Source organism: Diceros bicornis, chromosome 1 (assembly GCF_020826845.1).
Source record: "Diceros bicornis minor isolate mBicDic1 chromosome 1, mDicBic1.mat.cur, whole genome shotgun sequence".
In the NCBI taxonomy this organism is placed as follows: Eukaryota; Metazoa; Chordata; class Mammalia; order Perissodactyla; family Rhinocerotidae; genus Diceros; species Diceros bicornis.
In genome coordinates, this window is record NC_080740.1 from 55796529 (window position 1) to 55816780 (window position 20252).

General features: G+C 44.9%; 1 protein-coding gene across 1 annotated transcript in view; it reads right to left on the minus strand.

The window, feature by feature from the left end:
• Positions 1–20252, minus strand: part of SPOCK1 (SPARC (osteonectin), cwcv and kazal like domains proteoglycan 1) — a 478475-nt gene that overhangs the window by 121126 nt on the left and 337097 nt on the right. The window contains exon 4 of the mRNA XM_058540847.1: positions 8029–8155. Within this exon, the coding sequence (XP_058396830.1) occupies positions 8029–8155 (127 nt within the window). The remainder of the gene's footprint in view (positions 1–8028; positions 8156–20252) is intronic.

Consider the following 20252-nt stretch of genomic DNA (forward strand, 5'->3'; position numbering starts at 1 on the left):
TGGACCCAGATCCAGAAGCTCAATAATTCCAATTGCTGAGAATGACAGAACAAGCTAAAAGAATCATCCTGGTCACTGACAGTCTGGAGACAGCATATCAGCCCTGGGCTGCTTATCTTTGAAATGTTTACATGAGAGAGAATTAAAACTTTATCCTACTTAAGGCTCTGTCTCATTTGTATTTTTCTGTTAGCAGCCAGAACGTATATCCTAACTAATACACAATTAATATTTTAAATATTATTCATATTTGTTCCTTCTAAAAACCCTGTGAAGGAGAAAAGAGGATGATGATAAAACTAGGGCAAGAACTCTATTTAAACTAATAGTTGAGGGGTTTCATTATCAAATGATATTTAGCTACCTCAGACTGAGGAAAGGACATTGAAATGAACAAAGCCTAAGGGGAAAAGGCAAAGTTGGGGCATCTGCCACGGGGGATTTGTCCACAGATTTCGAACTGTTTAATGTCTAAAACAAAATGGCTTAGAGTTGGTTAGATGCCACTGAGTATTTCCTCAAAGTCACAACACCTCTTTTGTTGGCTTTTTCTAAGCAACAGAAAATGAAAAGAGTGAAATTTACTACCTGACTCCTTCATCAGACTGTTGGTGCCATGCGGTCTATGGGCACACGACTCTTTTTTCCCCCAGACACCTGAGAGCACATGGGGATGGGTCGGTATATTTACTACTTCTTGTCCCTTCAGGCCTGCCCAGTTGGGAGCATCCAATGGTTTGCCTAATTGCTGCTACTCCTCCTATTCTTGGTGCATTATGGCCCTTGTGCTCTAGTCCCCTCATGCACAAAATGTGCAAAGGCAAGCCTTCCACCCTTAGTTTCCAATTATTTTATTTTCTGCTTAGTCAGAAGCAAGGCCCTCACCAATGAGCCATTTGCAAGTGAAAATAATTTTCACCCAGCAGGTTCTATGGAGGCAGGGCTATCTAAAAATATCCCTGAAAATACTAACCACCTCATCTCTGTGCTGAAAACCCAAGAAGAGTAGCCACACATAAAAAGGTCCCATGCCTGTCATGGACACAGGGCCATAAAAGTCTAGGGGAGAGGGAGAAGACATGAGCTTGAAGCTATCTTAAGAAGTCTTACAAATCCATTCCCTAGATCTGCTCTGACCCTCGGAACAGCCTGTTCATGGGAAATGCTGGCCAACAGAGACTCTATTTGCCAAGAACTTCAAACATGACCTTTACTTGGTAGCAATTGTTGGAAACTATTAAGATGACTCTGAAAATAATATAATCTGCAGCAACAATATGTTGAAAGAAATGCCAACCCTGTAAAGCAAGCTCTCTCTCTACTCCTTGCTCATGTGTGCACACTCAGAACGGAAGAGAAACATTTTCCTCCATAGCAGTTCTTAACTCTGCATCTCTCTTCTTCATCTAGACATAAATGAGCCATTTGCTAATTGTTTAACAGCAATTAAGGAAGTAAATGTTGGGGGGAAGGGGGGAGAGCAGACGGGTTTTTGCCTGCTTGTTTTCCAATTACCAAGAGCCAGGCTGATACCAGAGAACAGGGCTGGTTCTCGGGGGCTCCCAGCTGCACCTGACAGCCCTCTCCTTGGAGGTCAGGCTGAGCACCTGGCAGCTTCTGGGTGGGAAATGAGCAGTCCTAGCCCTGACAGCTAAGCTTTGGTCATGTGGGTGCAGACTGAGAGAAGTCAATGAAGTCCTGTTAAAAGAGGCCTGGCAATGAGAGACCCGGCAGGGCCAAGACCTGGAACAGCAGGACCTCCTCCCCTGCTCCCCTCTGAGCTTCCAAGACCCCAGCACCACTCCAGGGCTGCTCACATTTTCCAAAACAGCTCTCTCCTCCAGAGGGAGGAAAGCTGAGACTGCCTATCTGAAGTCTGGGCTGGCTGGATTCTAGTTAGCAGCAGGAAAAATTAAAAGGCAAATTAAAAAAATTATGGGCAAAAGTAAAAGTTGGCAGCCGGGACCCCATCATCTTTCATTTTTCTATGCAGTTAATAGGAGAGAAAGGAAAGGGGTCCCTAGCAGGTCCAGGATGAGGCCACCAAGCTGTTGGAAGGAGGATTTGCAGGTCCACAAGGACTAGGATGGGGAAGAAAGCCTTCTGCTGAGCTCAGAGCTAAAATGACTCTCCATATTTGAAATTCAGACACTCACCAGGACTAGCTATGACATCCTGAATGCCTCTTTAGACTCGTTCTATCCATCTCTACAACCCCTACACAAATCCAGGCCTGGCTCACACCAGCAGGCTCCTCAGTCACCCTGCCTCCAGCCCTGCCCCCAACCATTCCCACCCTGCAGCCTGTGTAAACAAGTTCAGAAATATAAATCCTTAATAGGATCCCCAATGCTTTTAGGGTAAAGTCCAACTCCCCTCATATGGCCTTCAAGGCCCGCAAAAGCTGCCCGATTCCTTCTCTAGGCTCATTTCTATAGCTAGTTAACCCCCTGTTCCCATCCACATGTGACCCAGCCACGGTGACACTGTCATTGGTTCCTTTAAGGGGCCATGCTTTCTTTCACATTTTTAACCACTTCTCCCCTCTATGGAATAAGCTGCCCTCACTCTTACTCTGGTTGACTCCTTCCAGCCTTAAGATCTCAACTGAACCATCACTTCCTCTAAGAAGACTGCTTGCACCTCCAAACTAGTTAAGGTGGCCCTGGTCTGTGTCCTGCAGTACCCTGAATGTCCCTTGTCGGAACATCTATCCTAAAGAAAGGAGATTGCTTTTCAATTTATCTACCTTCCTTGTAAGTTCATGAAAGCTGGAGCTTTGTCTATTTTGTCTTCTGATATATCCCCAGGATTTAGCATAATGCATGTCACAGAGTAAGAAAGAACTCAATAAACATTTATTGAATGTCTGGACTACTTCAGTTTTCCTGGACAAGAGAATGTGACATCAAGGGTAGTTAACTGACGAGGGTGACCCTTACTGCCTAGAAGCCAAGTCAAGGGGCAGGGTCTATACCACACTCAAACCAGCTGGGGTGCTGGACTTTAATTTGTCTATTCCTAGTGGTGGGTTATCTGTTCCTTATCTTTTACTGGTTATGCTTTATAGAGGCTGAAGAAACACTCATTGCCATGTAACATCTTATATCCTTTTATCTCAAGACTTGGTGAATTCTTGTTCACTCTATCTTTGATCCTGAGGGAGTTACAGAGCTCTGAGTGTGTGTCCCTGGTGCTGGGATGCTGGGAGAGCCTTGCTACAGACAGAGGCTCCTAAATGCCTCCCTCCAGTTGTGGGAGCCTGTGGCTATTCAGGGCCCAGAAGCAGAAGGAAAGCTTGTTTGACGTGACCTGAAGACAAACACCCATCAAGGACAGAGCTGATGCTCAGGCTCCTTCGTCTTCCTGCTCCCAATGGCACTCCCCCCAGACTCCAGATCCATCTGTGAAAGGGTAAGCACTTCACCTGGAGTATGGTGATTACTTATTATGGGGTGGGGAGTTCTTTGATGATGACGGAATTGAGGCTGCAATATATTTTTGCCAACACTAATTTTTGTGAATTTGATTTATGACATCAAATCACTTCCAGTAATACATGCATCATGTTCTCATTTGTCCTTTGTTTTCTGACCCCATTGCCCCAAAAAAGGCTATAACTCCAGGGGATGGAAAGTTATTTGTTCATTAATAGTGAACTCATTCTCTCATCAACTGACCGTCTACTGGTGGTCCTCCAACAGCTCTGTCTGTGAGACTAAAATGCCTTCTTGAACCTCAATAAACAAGTAGCCACGTATTTAGGGGCAAGAACTAAAACACTCTAGCAATAAACACCACCAGACTGAAATATCCCCCTTGGAAGGAAGCCTCATTGAATGCCAGGGGTTTAGAACTGTGCTCGGCTTCAGAGGTCTTGAGCAGTCAGTGCATGGCTTCTAAATGTGTCATATCTAATTCATTTCTTTAGGAAAAAAGAAAAGGCTAACTTTCTAGAAGTTCATAGAAGACAGAAAACTAGGAGACTAATGCCGCAAACCAACACCCACACCATTCCACTGCAATGCTGCCCCTCCCCCTTTGTTTCAACTTCAAGTAGAAGTGGGTGATCACAGACATCCAGACAGGAGACTGTGGATGTCAAATTCTGCCACTGTCCTTGACTCTCTGGGCCTCGGTATACCACATATGGAAAATGGGAGGAAGGACACTATAGTTTCTGATAAGAGGCTTTAGGTCTCTTCCTTTGCTTCAAGACAAGACAGATGAGCAGGTCTGGGAAACTGAGGACTCAGGCTGCTGGCAGAATTCAAGGACACTAGAGGGACAGCAGGCTGGGACTGGGGAACGCCTTTGAGGGCTCTGCCTAGCAGTATCTGGAAGTCACTTCTCTTTTGAAGAACGAGGAGTCATTGCAAAAAAATCTTCCGAATCCTGATGCTGCCTCTTAAACAAGCGACATAACAGTTTCTGTAAGCAGGCAACATTCTCTAACATAAAAAGCCAACTTTGCTGCCCAGACTACAGGGGGGCCTTGACCAGCGAGCATTTCCAGACATTCCCTGGGCAACTGACAGCATTTCAAGCCACGTCTGACAGGTTACCACTGCTCCTTGTAGCTCGGGGGTCACGGGGAAGCTAGCATTTTAAGCTCCTTCTACAAATGAGACAGAGGTGAGTGGGCAGGGTTTTGCCGGAGCTCGATGTGCGACAAACCACTCACCCAAACCGCCCTGATCACTCACGGGCATTTCATGGCTTGTCTCCAGTCTCAGGCTCGAAGATCAGAGAGCTTACTCCAGAGCTGGAGGGAATAATTGGAACAGCACTAACTGGATCTTCGCAAAGAGAGAATCACTGCAAGGAGCCTCCGACCCTCTGCCAGAGCCCCAGGCTGGGTGTTTAGCTGAGTAACTTGGCCCAGGGTGGGGATGGCTTATTTTTCTCAATGACTAAGCTCTCTGCAGCCCAATCACTCAAATCCCAGATGGGTTACACAGACCAGAAGCTCGCCATTCCTTCTCCACTAGAGTCCGTGGCGGCTCCTCTCTTGTCCGTGATATTTACTGAGCTCTCGCTATGCACTTGTCCTGTGCCTGGTGAAGGTGGCGACGGGTATTGTTTCTGCTTCTGGGATCTCACATTCCTGAGGCAGACACAGACATGAAGGCAGTTACAGTACCAAGTGTCCCACAAGCCTGGCATTGCCTGACGATCTGCTCACCTTCCATGCTTGGGCTAAATGTCTCCTCTTAGACTGTTCTCACATCCTCCTTCTCCCCCTCTCATCTCATGTTCCTCTCCCCTCACAGTTTGAGCCACACGGGCATCCTCTTAGTTCTTCAAACACATCATCCTGCCGTAGGGCCTTGGCCCATGCTGTTTTCTCTATCTAGAACATTCTACCCCTCCATTCTTGGTTTAAAGACACCACCTCCAAAAGGCTTTCCTTCACCATCCCCTATAAAGCAGGCCTTTCTCGTTCTCTTTCTCTCAGCACCATCCATATTCCCCTGTAACACTTAACCAAAATCTGAAATTACAAACTTATTTGTTTGGTTACTTTATTTCTGTCTCCCCTACCAGACTGTAGTCTCCACGTGAGCAGGAATGGTGTCTGTCTTGTTCCCCACTGCCCCTCGCCACGTTCTGCACAGTGCCTAGAACTGCTAAATGTTCGATAAACAGTTGCTGAACAAATGAGTGAAAGATCTTTTCTGTAATAAGGGATTAAGAAATAGGAAGGCAACAGACTCTGGAGGGCTTTGTTAGCAACGATAAAGGCTCTGAGCTTTGTTTTAGCTGCAAGAGGAAAGCTATCTAAGCATTTTAAGTGGGGGAGACACAGGAACAGACTTTTATTACAGAATTATCCCCCCTCTTCTGTCATGTGGAAATGGACTTTGGGGGCAGGGAAAGGCAGACTGGAGGTAAGGAGGTCTTTTAGGAGGCGCCTATAAAAACCAAAATCCTCACTACTCAAAGTGTGGTCCATGGACCAGCAGCATGGACGTCACCTGGGAATTTGTTAGAAGTGCAGAATCTCAGGTCCCACACCAGACCTGCTAGATCATAATCTGCATTTCCACAGAATCTCCAGGTGATTGTTCACACACCTAGAAGCTGGGCTTTAGGTGAAAGACAACGATGGCCTGATCTGCCTTTGGGGAGAGGGGGATAGAACTGATTCATCAATATCCCCTATAAACTCACTATTCCAGACGTGTGCAGGGTGTCAGAAGCAAGCCCTGTTACTATAAACTATCTCAAACTGCGATTCCATCAGGGGTCAAGGAGAGTAGGGGAAGGGTGAAGGGTGGGTACACTGAGCTAGGCTGGGGCTATTTAGCCAGTAAATACTGGCTGTGACCTTGGGCAGAGAAGCTGCAATTCACAGGGCAGGTCTGAAGTTGAGGAGCTAAGGATTACTGACTCTGGCCATGAGGAAGAGCCAATGTTTTTATTTCCACTGCATTGTAAGTTTCCCCAGCACCTGACACAGACCCTGGCACATAAGAAGGGCTCAATGATACTTGTTGAAAGAACAAAGGAATGATCAAGCGGTAATTATGCTATCGAGGTCCTAAAGCAGATTATATGGGTCTGGGTACAAGTTAAACATGCCTTCTGGCCTCCTGTTTTGTTAAATATATTCCCTTTGGTTAGAAAAATGTGAAAATCTGAGAGGATAAAACATACTTTCAGTGAACAAAAATATATGACCTGTGCAATACAGAATCAGTAGGAAAGCATGGCACAGCCTCGAAATAACCTGGATAAGCCTGTAAGGACAGCAGGCAGCGAGCGTCCTCCCAGGCCCGTGCAATCTCCATGGTGTAAAAGTCAGGATGGTGAGGGGATCACGGAGAACAGAAGCTGTCAGCTGTGTGTGCACTAGGGGAGGGACAGAGAGGGGGTACAGCAGAAAGGCCTGAATGCCACATGGCAGTGTGGCCAGAGGTGACCACGGTGTCACCAATAGCAACCCTCTTTAGGCCCAGACTCCACTCTGCAAGTGAACCTGACATAGAAAAACACGAAGAGAGATGAAAGCAGTGCAGCTCTGGCTGGAGGAGATGGAGGGTCAGAGCTCCACTCCTCGCCCCACCCATGTCCTACAGAAAACTCCTGAGATACCCACGCACCAACTCTTTCACACCTAGCACAGTGCCGGGCACTGAGGAGGTGCTGATTTATATTTGTTGAGTAAGAGAACAAATAAGCAAACTCCTGTCAATTCTGTGGTTTCCCTTTCTCTAATTCATCACCCCAGTGAAATATGCCCATCCCCAACACAAATGGACGCCTTCATCTCAAGGAGACTATGGGGAGTTCCAAGAACAAATTATCACCTCCTTTCTCTTTTCTCCACCCTGATGATCCCTGCCTCCCTGCCTGTAAATCCTATTATTAGAGCCCAGATGAAATGCCCCTTCTCTGTGAAACTTCCCTCGTCCCTCCAATAAGAAGAAATAGACCCATTTTATCTGCAGTCCCCTTTTCCATGAAACTATTTTCTGAGGTAAAATGACCTATCACCATACTTGCTTCCCTCCTCCATTAGACTGTAAGCCCCTGGGCCCCCCTGAGAAGGGAACAGCCCCTGAATGCCCCCAGGGCCTGGGGCAGAGCTGGATGCATTCTAGAAGTACAATAAATGCAGGTGAAAGACGTGCTGCCATAGCATCCCTTCCTGTCACCATACTGCCCAGGAGGCAGCATCCTGGGCCTCCCTCATGTCTTTGCTCCCCATCAGCTAGGCTGTATGACTCGCCTCTTTGGAACAGCTTGCCTCCTTACCTTCTCCAGGAAGCTCATCTAGTTTAACTTCAGGATCACAGGCCACTCTGAGAATCACCGTTTCCCCTCAGCCCTTGACCACTCCAGTCACATAGGATGTAACATTTTTATCATGTCTCTTGGCTAGAGAGACTGTTCATGTGGCAGCTTCTCAAGTGCAAAAGTCTGCAAAGCTTCACAAAACTGTGCAGGTTTTGGCACAAAGACTTGTCAGAACAAGCACACATGGAGCATTTTTGATGACAAAAAAGAACGAAGATGACCAACCTTGGATGTATAGGTGTGGCCGTCGGAGCCGCAGACCATGGCCAACTGTGCCACAGGGCAGGGCTTGCACTTGACCAGATTCGAAGGTCCAACCCAGTGTTTGTGGGCCACGTTCCCCTTCTTTTGCCTAAGGATGAAAAAAGAGGAGATAAGTTAACTGAAGCTCCAGTCCCCATGGGTCTATCCTCCAGGTCACCCGGATAAAGGCCAAATAAATAAAACAGCTGGTCAAACACTCCCATTTGTTCCAACCCAGAGATAGGGGCAGGAGACTGTTGCAAAAGCCTAGGTTCAACCCACCAGCTGGACCCAGGAGAACAATGTGGCCATTAAAAATGTTGTAAAACATTATTTACTGACATGCTAAGACATTCAAAATACATTTAAAAAAAACAATGGCTCTGTGCAGTGACCCAGCCCCAGACCCAGTATACAGGGTGTGGCACATCACAGATGCCCAGAAACAGCATCCCAGAGCCCCCGACTCCTCCAGGGCTGACAAGCAGCCTTCTGAGTGGGATGACACACAGACGACTCCGTGAGCATTTCAGATAGAAACGCATCTCCAAACACAACCAAATGACTTTATCACAGCTGCAGAAAACGATCTCAGGATACATTTTAAAGCAATTTCAGTCCAGCTTCCAATCTGCTATTTGATAGAGGCTCTGAAGTGATGTCACTTTCAACTGCTAAAATAATCAGAATTCTACCCTTTCATTCCAGCTGCAGTTCCCCACATCCTAACCTTTGTCATAATGATAAATGGTGCTATTAGGATGGCTTATGTCCACGGAAGGAACCCCATCCCTGTATCATAAACCACTGAAATAAACACCTACAGTTATGGCCACCCTTTCTCTCATAGTCAAGGCTACTCTCCCAGCAAACCACTGGGAGTGACTCTCATGGCGTGGGGCTGAGTACAGGGTGGAAGACAAGCGTCTCTGGCCTGCCCATCAATCAGGCGATTATTATGCCCTTGAAGTGTTTTGCACTAGCAGTCCTGCATGGTGGTTATCGTTTGGGCTCTGGAGTCAAAAAACACAAGTTCAAATCTCAGCTCTGCCTCTTACTCACAGTGTGACCTTGGCAGGATATTTAACCCTGTAAGTCTCAGTTTTGTCATCTGTACAATGGGGGAAAATAGAATCTACTTCAAGCAGATGGTATGAGGATTAAATTAGCTGATGTATATAAAGTACTTGGTAAAATGCCTGGAAAACAGAAAGCAATAAAAATGGAGCTGTTGTTATCATTATCATTTGCCCCAATAGATAGGGCTATAGAGGATGAAATTACCATTGCCACAGAAATGTGACTTAATTCTAAGGCCCTAGGTTTGGAATGGCATTTAATTACCCAGAAGAACTCATGGGGCCACAAGAAGGAAATCTTTTCTACTAGGTGTGGAATGAATCTCCAATTCCTCAGGAATTAGGGTTTGGTGTCTGAGGTAACCCACCCTCTTCCAAATGAAGGAAAGGGAGTGAGGAAGAGCCCCCACCGACTTAGCTCTTATCCTACTGCCAACTTGCCCTAGCAATTTGATGGTCTGTGTGGGGAATTACCTTTGAGGGTGACATCAAGGAGGATGACCATGTACCCACAAGCACAACCCTTGGGACCATTAGGGATCCCAGGCTGGACAGGCCATAGAGTTGAGCCTGTCTAACCAATGAACCAGAAAAGGAAGTCCTACAAAGGGCTCTTTGAGATCACCTAGCCCAGCTCACTCATTTTACTAATGGGGGAAACCGAAGCCCAAACTGGGGAAGAGTCTTGCCCAAAGTCATGAAGATGATTGGTGGCTAAGCCTGTGATGACATTCACACAGTCTTAGAGTGTCCAGGGATGAATCTCTCTTCTTCAGCCCATCGCAGTCCCACCTAGATTACTAGCTTGAAAATTCTCTGGGGGCACCTACATGTTTGTCATTGGAGGTCCTGTCTCCAACACCTCCCTGCTCCCACAGCGGCACTCACCTTATCCTTGCCTCTCTGTCTGGAAAAAAACATCTATCACTTGCATCTCTAAAGCACATGGACATGAGGTCTCCTATTACCCTTTGCCAAATACACTTTGCTCTTTCAAGGTTTGTTCTGGACTAACAGAAAAGGGATGGTGGGTGACAGGATTCCAGGCAGCAGACAAGCAGGCTGTCAGCACAGAGTTAACCTCAGAGTACATGATTCCTTCAGCAGAACACCACACATTTATCATCATTCGCACAGCAGATTGTCTGACACTGATAATGAATCAGCAAATACAGGCAGAAGTTCCAGCGTCTGGCAGCCCCTCTCCTGGGTCAGTCCCCAGCATGTGTCCCCACAGCTGAAGCAATTGTTGTTATGAGTTCCCAGAAATGGGTTATAAAGTCCAAAGAGTGGGCAGCTTTGCTGGAGCAGACATAACCATGTGCAATGATGCCCTGGAGGAAAGAAGTCTGAAGGAGCTTAGCCAAAGGCAGAAGAGAGAGAAGTGAACACTGAGCCAATGGCTTTGAGGAAAAGATGGAACCAGCTATTAATCACCCGTTAATGATAGGTCATCTCCGTCTCTGGACCTGAACTTCACCATTAAATTAAATTCATTAAGGGGAGGCAAAGAGATGAGGCTGGACAGCGCTTACTAATGGCCTGGAACATCACGGATGCTCAGTACATCCATGTTGGGTAAGTGGGTGGGTCCATATGCGCTGACCACTGCAGTGATTACTCAGCAGTTAATCACAAAATCACAAACTATCAGAACCAGAAAATACCTTAAAACTAATCTAGTCCAACAACTTTATTTTATAAGTGAGGAAGTGGACACACAGAGGGGAAGTGACTTGCCCAGTGTCACATAGAAATATGGCAAAATGACATATATTTGTTGGATTGAAGTTATCTTGGAATGACGGTGCTGCTCTGGGACCATTTTAATTCCCTATTTTGGTATCTGTATTTTCATTATCAGGGTTCAGTTTTATAAATAAAGCCCCTCTGAAACATTGTCCCTGGCTCTTCACCTGCAGAGAAGCGAGCTCAGCATATCCAATGTCAGGTGGTCATGGATTAAGCCCAAGAGGAACCACGTTTGACCTCTCCTAGGATGCCTTGGGGACTAGAGGTACAAAGGCCCAGCCATTCCGAATTTTCCCAATTCTAGTGAAATAAGCATACCTGTTATACTGAGGTAAATGCAGGTGTTCATTACCTCACTAGGACCCCAATGGAGATGGCACCTAAATTCGTGGTCTCTGTCCAGAGGCCAAATTATGTAAAGTTATATACAAGTATATGTGAGCCCAAGGAGGCATAACTTTCCTGGTTATTGTGTGTATATTTCAATCCCCACAATCCAGTGCAAACCATAAAAAATAACCAACCCTGTTGAGGCAAGGGACTAAGTTTTCTGACTCTAAGATATTTCACTTCTTGAGTCAATGAAGATTGAAATCCGATGAAGGTGTCTTGATGGGATTGTTATTCCCAGTGTCACAGACATTCATCAACTGGGGTGACACAACCAATTTAGTCTGAGAGGCAGATCCTGCCAGCCTTTCCACTGGCCATGACGCCCAACCCCAACCCAGCCTGGCTGGTGCTGGAGGCAGCCATTCCTCCCTCCCTGCTGACAGCACCACATGGAAAATCCCAATCTACAAGTACTCCAAGATGGAGAGAAGACAGACAATTGGCAGATCACCAGCATTTCTTATTCTCTTTTGCTCAACTGCTTATTTTCATTTTTTTAAAAGTCTACCAAAATTTCCAGCATTTACGTTTTTGAAGCAGAGTGATGATTCTTAAGTACAAATCTGACGATGTGACTTTCATGCTTAAAACTTCCATCTTCTTGGGGCCAGCCTGGTGGCATAGTGGTTAAGTTCATGTGCTCCACTTCAGTGGCCCAGTGGCACGAGGTCTCACATCCCGGGCTGACCTACACACCGCTCATCAAGTCATGCTGTGGTGGCGTCCCACATACAAAATGGAGGAGGATTGGCACAGATGTTAGTTCAGCAACAATATTCCTCAAGCAAAAAGAGGAAGATTGGCAATAGATGTTAGCTCAGGGCCAATCTTCCTGACACTCACACAAACACACACACACACCCCCACACAAACAAACCTCCATCTTTTCCCCACCTCCTAAGGCATGGTCTAAACTCCTAGTTTTGGTGTTAAACTGACCAAGACTACTTGCACAGGTTCACTGTCCACTCTGCTTCCCTCCCCAACACACAGATACACACACGCATACATGCACACACTGATCACCACCACCATATATTTCTGCTCTAGCCACCCTTTGCTGTCTCCCAGAGCCCACCAAGGAACTTTGTGCCTCTGTGCCATCATGTAGGTTTTTCCTCAATCTGACACACCTTCATCCCCACCCACATTTCTCCCCTCCATCCTCCACTCCTCTCTGCCTAAGGGGCTTTCTTTAAGGCCCAGCTCAAAAATCCCCTCCCCCAAAAATCCTCCTGTGGCCCTTCCCCAGGCAGTCAGGCTGTGCTCCTATACCACCATCGGCCTATGATCACTTCTGCTCAGGCTCCTGGACTAGTCTCCAAGTGAGCACCTTGATTCGACCCAACCAAATGTTAAGAGGCTACTGTTAGTCCAATAGGACATGGGTATACCCAGGCTATAAACCTTGGATCCCATCCTGGACACCTCCCTTTCCTGCCCTCACCACTTCCCCCCATCATTCAGTCCTATGGATTCTATCTCCAGCCAGCCATATCAGCCACCTGCATGTCTCTTACTGTGTCATGCAAATTCAAGTCTGTATGACTTGGCAAATGCTTTCTATCTGCACAGCACATGTCTGCCCCTTGTTCAAGCTTCACATCAATTGCCTGCCATGAAGTTTCTCCTGACCCTATGAGCCCTATCCCAAGTAGAATTAACTATGACATTATTAGTTCCAACATTACACCTTGTTCAGATCCAGCTGTGACATTCACTAGCATAAAGCAGTTCTTTTTGTGTCTATCTTCCTTAATATACTATGCATTCCTCAAGGGTAGTGACAGGGTCTTAATCATTTTTGTGTGCCTGGTGCTTGGAAGCATGGTTGACCCTCGACATATGGGTTTGCTCAGGGAAATAAGTGAATTTATTAATTTGGATTTTTAGAACTTTCTCCTTTTATTTCTGGAAACTATTAGCACTAACTAGAAGGCAGAAATAGCATGTTGTTATGAGTAACAAAAATTCAACAGGCTGTTTCCATAAGTCCTAATTCAGACTTGAAAAAACAACAATTGGCAAAAATTTCTAAAGACAACTGAGAAGTGGGTGGAGGAAGCTCTCCTGTGCATCTGAGGACTGAAGGATCCCCACGCTCTAGAAGTCAAAATGCTCCCAAAGCTCAGTGAGGACCTCTGATGTAGCATTTTCAAATTGCCAACAGATAGGAATCTGGAGGATTTGGGCATGAGAAATCAGAATTCCCAGGAACAATTGCTGAAATAATGTTTTTCTGTATTCACAATATTTTCTTTTTCTTTTTCAATAAATAGGAAATATTACATTTAGTATTATTTATAAAGAAATGTAGCCTAGAGTGAAGATTCAAACACTGGAAATTGTCAGCAAACATTACTGAGAAGTACTGTAGTAACATGATATTTAAGTCTTCTAGCATGTTAACAGCACTGCACAGAATTACATGTTGATATTGTCAACTTAGAGATTTACTTTGTTCCCAAACTATTCTTTGGAACAACACTCAGAGGATTTCTATAAAGTGTACTATGCAAATAAATTTGTTAATATTCATTGTATTTACAAGAGCAGCTCACCATTGGCAGCACATTGGATCATGAACACGCTCTTATTAAGATGGCAACAGCTATAAGCAAGATTGACCAGATCATGATCACTCTTTCTAAAGTGTTCCTGTCCTAGTCCTGGAAATGTCGACCTTAACCTTCAAGTCCAGACGTCAGTGTTTCCTGCTCTTGCTTTCCACTGGAGCCCCACTCCTCACTCAGAAATCCTTACCCTCACCAACCAAGGCAAGTCCCACGTTCTGCAGCTTCCCCACAGTTGACACCGAGGGAGGCTTTCATGACATCAGTTGTGACCCACTATTTCACTCGACCGCGGGCAGTGTAGGGCCATAGCCGGAGCCCAGAGGAAAACAGTGGCAGGACAGAGACTTCCAGAGTAATTTTTTTCAGCAATTAATATATGTGCACATGTAAATTTCCTGACATCAATCCTGCAGAATGAAATTCAACAATCTGTGTCAAAAATATTTTAATGATGGGGTGTGGGTAGGGGTTGCTATGAGTATGTATAGTAGAACTGTAGACTTTTTTCTTTCAGTTATCGAAGAAGGGTCATTCATTTTACTCAATACACAGTGCGTTTTAACATGTTTGCATAACTTTAGATAGAACTGTTTTACTCTACATATGAACAGCTGGTGAAAGAGAAAAGCAATCCAAATAATAAACGAAAGCAGCAGCACTCCAGTTGTTTTGTGTGACTACTACATGCCAGTCTAAATGCCCTGAACACATCTCCCTGATTCCTCACACACAAGCACCCTTTGAGGGTAGATGCTATTATTACCCCCACAAAAAACGAGGCTTATATAACAGTCCCAGTCACAGGACCTTCTTTTCTGTCTTTGTTCTCGCGTCAGAGCTCTAAGGCAGACCTGGCAGCTCAGAGGCATGGAGAACTCACCCAAGAATGATCCCTTTTACCAGTAATTCCAGAGTTTGTTTGCTGGCAGCCAGGACTACATGCATTTTATTTTCATGTTAATATCAAACTGCCCATTCAAAAACAAGATTGAATTTGTTTGCAAAATCAGAACTAATTACTTCTAAAACAAGGAGGGAAGATACTCAGATAGTTGATATGGTGGCTATTTTGAATCAGAGACAAAATAACAAATGTTAATTGAAATGAAAAACATGTTAACCATTGAAATAATCTGTCATGTAAGATGATGCTATAATTCCTCCATTGTTAGAGTTGAGTCGTTATACTAAGTCATAAAATTATACCGAAAAAGCATAATGGCCTGTGTCATGCACAAAAGCTGCTTTGATGAGAGAGATAGGCTCCCACATGAGACATTCTCCATCCTGATATCCACAGGCTCACGAGTCTCCTTCCTTTTCCAAATGAAGAAGTTCCCAGACACGAGATCCTGTCCAGAGTCCAATCTTCCTAATAAATAAGGTCATCTTATTTAGAAGAGCGGTCGTCTCCATGGAGTAACTGTAGTACACCTAGGAGTGTCTTAAGAGCTTCTGGGCACTCACATGGTACAAAGACGTCCTGTTTACAGACACTTGCAATTTAAAAGGACAAATATGTAATAACGGTAATAGCTGCTAAACAGTTATTGAGGACTTATTATTCTGCTGATACTACTACTGTTACTACCACCAAAAATAACTAACATGTTTTGAGCTCTCACAGTGTTTCAGGCATTGTTTTAAGCTCTTTACCCATACTGTCTCATTTACTCCTCCCAATGGGCCCAAGAGGGAGGAAAGTTATGACAGAGCATGAGAAGCTGTCAGGGAATGAGTTGCGGAGACTTCATGAGCAAAGCAGACCTAGGGGATGGGGAAGATCCATACTCACAAGGTGGGCCCCAGGCATCCGGGGAAGGGCATCCAGAGTCAAGCTGGGATGTCAACCACAGGGAAGCCAGCACACTTGTATGGCTTCACTACATCTGGCTTGGCCCAGGTAAGGAGGGTGAAGCTCATGAAGTATCCCAGGTCAAGGTTCAAGCACTTTAGAGGAGACAAGCAGGCCCCAGAATAAGCAGAGACCCGTCAGTCCACAGGCATGTTTCTAAACCATCAACAAGCCAGGTTTCTAAAGCATCTTCAAACTCATAGGAAAAGTACATATTTTTAAAGTTTTAGAGTAGAATCAGGGTCACCAAAAAGATATGTGCCTGGTATGGATGCAATTCCAAAAGCATGAACTTCTCTCTGGGTGTATGTGAACATCAACCTCTGACTATGCTTCATTTCAACCTGAGCCTCCATGACCTGCCTTTCACCTGAGCCGTGTAACGGCCAAGGCAGCTGGGGAAGCATCTACTCTCCATAGATGAGAAGATTCAATAGCCAGATGAGAGTTTCCAAAAACACTATACATGCATGTGTAAATGAATTGAAAATACCTAAGAAGGCACACACCATATGGAACATACAGTCAGCAAGGTAGGACTGTATGAGAAAGGAAACTTCTGCTTTGTTATTCCATATGTCTTTCTATGGTGTGACTCTCTTACAACCATGTATTGCTGGTCTAATTTCTTCAACATCTAAAAAAGAAACACATTTTCAGAATTTTTAAAGAAATGAATGCTGCCAAATCCACACCTGTCTACAATTCCCAATTTTTCCACTAGTGTTTAAAGAAGCCAGGGTGGTTGGAATGGAAGAAAGATCTCCTAGGTCTAGGAAGAAAGGGTGAAAAAAGGGAGTTCACCGAGATAAAAGCTCCCTGATCTGTCCTCAAAGGTCTCAGTGAAGACCAAGTGGTCAGATCACCGCATCTGCACCAGATTTCCACATCACCATATTTTGAGGGTCTGTTTAAGCAAAGCTATCAAAACTGAAAGTATAAACATTCCAAACATGGTTAGGATTCTAGACATAGTCTTTACTTTTTCAATAAACATTTATTAAGTACCTACTATGTGTCAGAAATTGGGCAAAGAATTCAAGGATAATGCTAACGTACTAAATGTACTTCCTATAACACACATGACATGTAATGATTGTTGTTAAACATAATGATCATATTTCATTACTCTGAATGGCTGAATTTATTTGGGGTAGATGTTACCTTAACTGTTTTTATTCTTATTCACATCTTGAGATGCTAAAGAACTCATCCAAGAAAATCTCTACACGGCAAGAAATTTGCTGTTAATTTCAGGACCCCACCACCACCCCCTGCCAAAACACATGGAGCCAATCTATATTTAAGAGTGCGATTTGTGTGGCCAATGGGCAAAGGACAAGAAGAAAAGGAACTTGCCAAATCACAAACCCAGGTCTCTGGTGTCTCACACATTTCTGGACATTACTTGAATCAAGGTTTCCTTATACTTGAAACCAAATATGTATGTCCAGGGATCCTAGTCAAACGTACTTCTAGCCTAAACTCACAATGCCCTCAGTGTTTCCTGACCAGATCAAGAAGATTAGCCGGCTGATGTGATTATGTAAATTCCACTAACTGGTTGGAGACTCTGTGTCTGCAGTCGCTTTCCATTAAGAGAGTGACAGAGCACAGGCAGTGGCACCAAAGGACCCTGTGAGACACACATGGTAGGGTTTTAATTCAAAGTTCAGCCTGTTGAATGAGCATGGCAACTGGGGCCTGTATGCAAAAACAGTTTGCGTGCTCGGGCACACTTGCACACACACACACAGGCACTCACAGGCCCAGCTAAAATTCTGTTTTGTTAAGGCAAAGTATCAAGCCAGTAGTGGAACAGCGAGCTATTAGGGAAAAGTAAGCGAACAGTTGAGCCTTCTTTACTCCCTTAGGATAATGGATAGTGATATACTCTGTTTTAAAAATCCATTTCTTCCTAAAAGGGGGCAGAAAAGAAATTGTTACTATTACCCATTGACCTCCGGCATCCCCATTTGATTCTTTATTTCACTGCTCTTTGTTTGCTATCCCTAGAAAGAGAGGTCCATTTCTAGCCCTGAGACCTTAGTGGAAATCTTTAGCAATGGACACATTAATTGGAGAAAAATCAAATGATAAGCAAGCAAGCCCAGGGCCGAGAATTTCATTTGGCCTCCCTCCCTGAGCTTTCAGAATACTGCCTCTTCACAAGAGGCGCCAGAAGAACTGAGAGCTTTGCTAACACAGCTTCCGGCTAATTGTTTGTAAGCTTAGGTGTGCACACAAGGGCGTGTGCAAGCACGTGCAATTCCACCGACTCGGCTGCTATAATCTTAGAAAACATTTGCTTGCATTCCTGGGGGGCAATTAATTATTATGGGATGTGTATATGAGAGAAAAAATATCCACATTTGTTTTCTAGTCACCAATAGCAAAGCACCCTGTTCTGGGAGGGCTGCATATGATCTACCTTAGGAAGAATAAGCCAGAAAAATGAAACTGAAATGGGTAGATGGCATTGAGGTCACTGCTGTTTTCAGGATATGCCCAGAGACAGGCAGGAAGCTGACAGAGACATGGTATTTGAGGAGGTCCAGCTGAACACCATCATCCACAAACTGTCGACACTGGGCCATTCACCAAAAGCACTGCAGAGGCAGGTACAGCCACACCAGCATCATAACTTTTCCTCTGCTCTGAAACCTTTTGAAACCAGGTGCCAACTTGCTTTAGCTATACTCAGTTGTCTGTTTACAAAAGTAGTTAGATAATGCATTACTAAAACCCACCTATAGATAACATCTCCCTGAAGCTTGGGTCACCATGGTAACAGATGCTTGAGTTATTTTTCAGGAACTAAAAATCTACCTTTGTCTGGTTCTAGCCAGTCGAGACCACCAGCCCACCAACTGGGCCTGCACAGGTGTCTGATAGGTGACCTCCTGATGTCTAAGAGCCAAAAACTCCACCCTCAGATCATGTTAACACCACCATTTTGTGAATATGCCTCCTATGAAGAGCCATGAAGCTTGATTATGCTTGTGCAGATCATCAATTACCTCACTTATCCTTACCTGCAATCATCTATCCCCACTTTCAGACTACCCTGACCCTCTACTCCATAAATATCTCTAGTCCCCATTTTCAGGGAGGTGGATTTGAGATTTGTTCTCTCCTCTCCTTGCTTAGCTGCCTTGTGAATAAACTCTTTCTTTGCTGCAAACTCATCATCTTGATGATTAGCTTTTCATGCAATGGGCAAAATAAACCTGGTTTGGTAACACTTTCTTCACAGTCAGTGTGGTAGGAGAGAAGACGGAGCCCCTGACAAGCTCCTTCTCAGCTCTGTGGCCTTCACTGGTAAGGAATTTTCTGGATAGATGGCCAAGAACTAGGGTCAACTCTCTTGGCATAGTGTTTTCTCCAACACTTATCTTCTCCTGCTAGTATCCTCCCACACTTTCCTGAGGGCCAGCTCCAATGCCACCCCTTTCTGAGGATGTCTCAGACAGCCCCACCCCTTCCTCTGAGCATGTTTGCCCTGTGTTCCTAGTCCCTTGTATGTGCCCTGCAGCTCTTTATCACTGGCCACTTGGGGCTATACTCAGTCAGGTACCCAGCTGCTCCATGTAGAGACTAGATGCTCAAGAATGTGTTGGGATAGGGAACAGTAAACCAATGTGTGTGACTGCTATTCCAGAGTAGAACTTGGACCAATGTGTAGAAATTATCAACAGAAAACCTTGACTCAATGTAAGGAAGATACCTCAAACAGTGAATGAGAACTGTCCAGAGAGAGAGGGGCTATCTCAAAAGCTTGGGGAGGGATGCTCCCAATACTGCAAGAGTTCAAGCAGAGGTCACCCAGAAGAATGGGACTCTATAGAAGGCATACTATGGTTTGTATAAGCATCTTCTATGGATAGACATTGAAGAAGTTGTTTCTGTATCTTTACTATAATCAAGGGCTTTGAACATCCTTGTATATAAATTTTTACATGTATCTCTATTTACTTCCATGAGATGGATTCCCCAAAATGGAGTCATGGAGTCAATGAGGCCAAAATGCCTATCAGAAATGTTTTACCAATGTACACTCTTGTAGACAGTACCCTGCAGGGAGCATTACTCCATTATCTCATCCTCTGCTGATATCTACCAGGTATCACTTTAAGAGCTGCTCTGAAGCCAAATGTTTGGATACTCCACCAAAGGTCCATAAGTAATCAATAGAGCCATTAAGAGCAACAAATGAACTTCACCCCATAACACAAGGTGAACAAATGGCACACAGAGAAACTGCTTAAGTTGGAGAGTGGGTAGATTAGCAAGAAATCAAATGTCACCCCAGCATGTTCCAAAGAGTTTGCAGGTACATTGTGGGCTCACAAATGGGAGAGAACAGCAGCTGTGGGCCCAAGCCCCATCCCAGGGGGAGAGTAGCTCATCACTCAGCCCCTCTACACCAGGCTTTTCTCCAGGACAGAGAAGATGGACCCATGAGAATGCTGCCTGCTGCCTTCCCAGGCTTCCTTCTGGCTGAGAGGGTGACATAGGCCTCAGATGGTCCTGTTCTGTCTTATTCTGAGG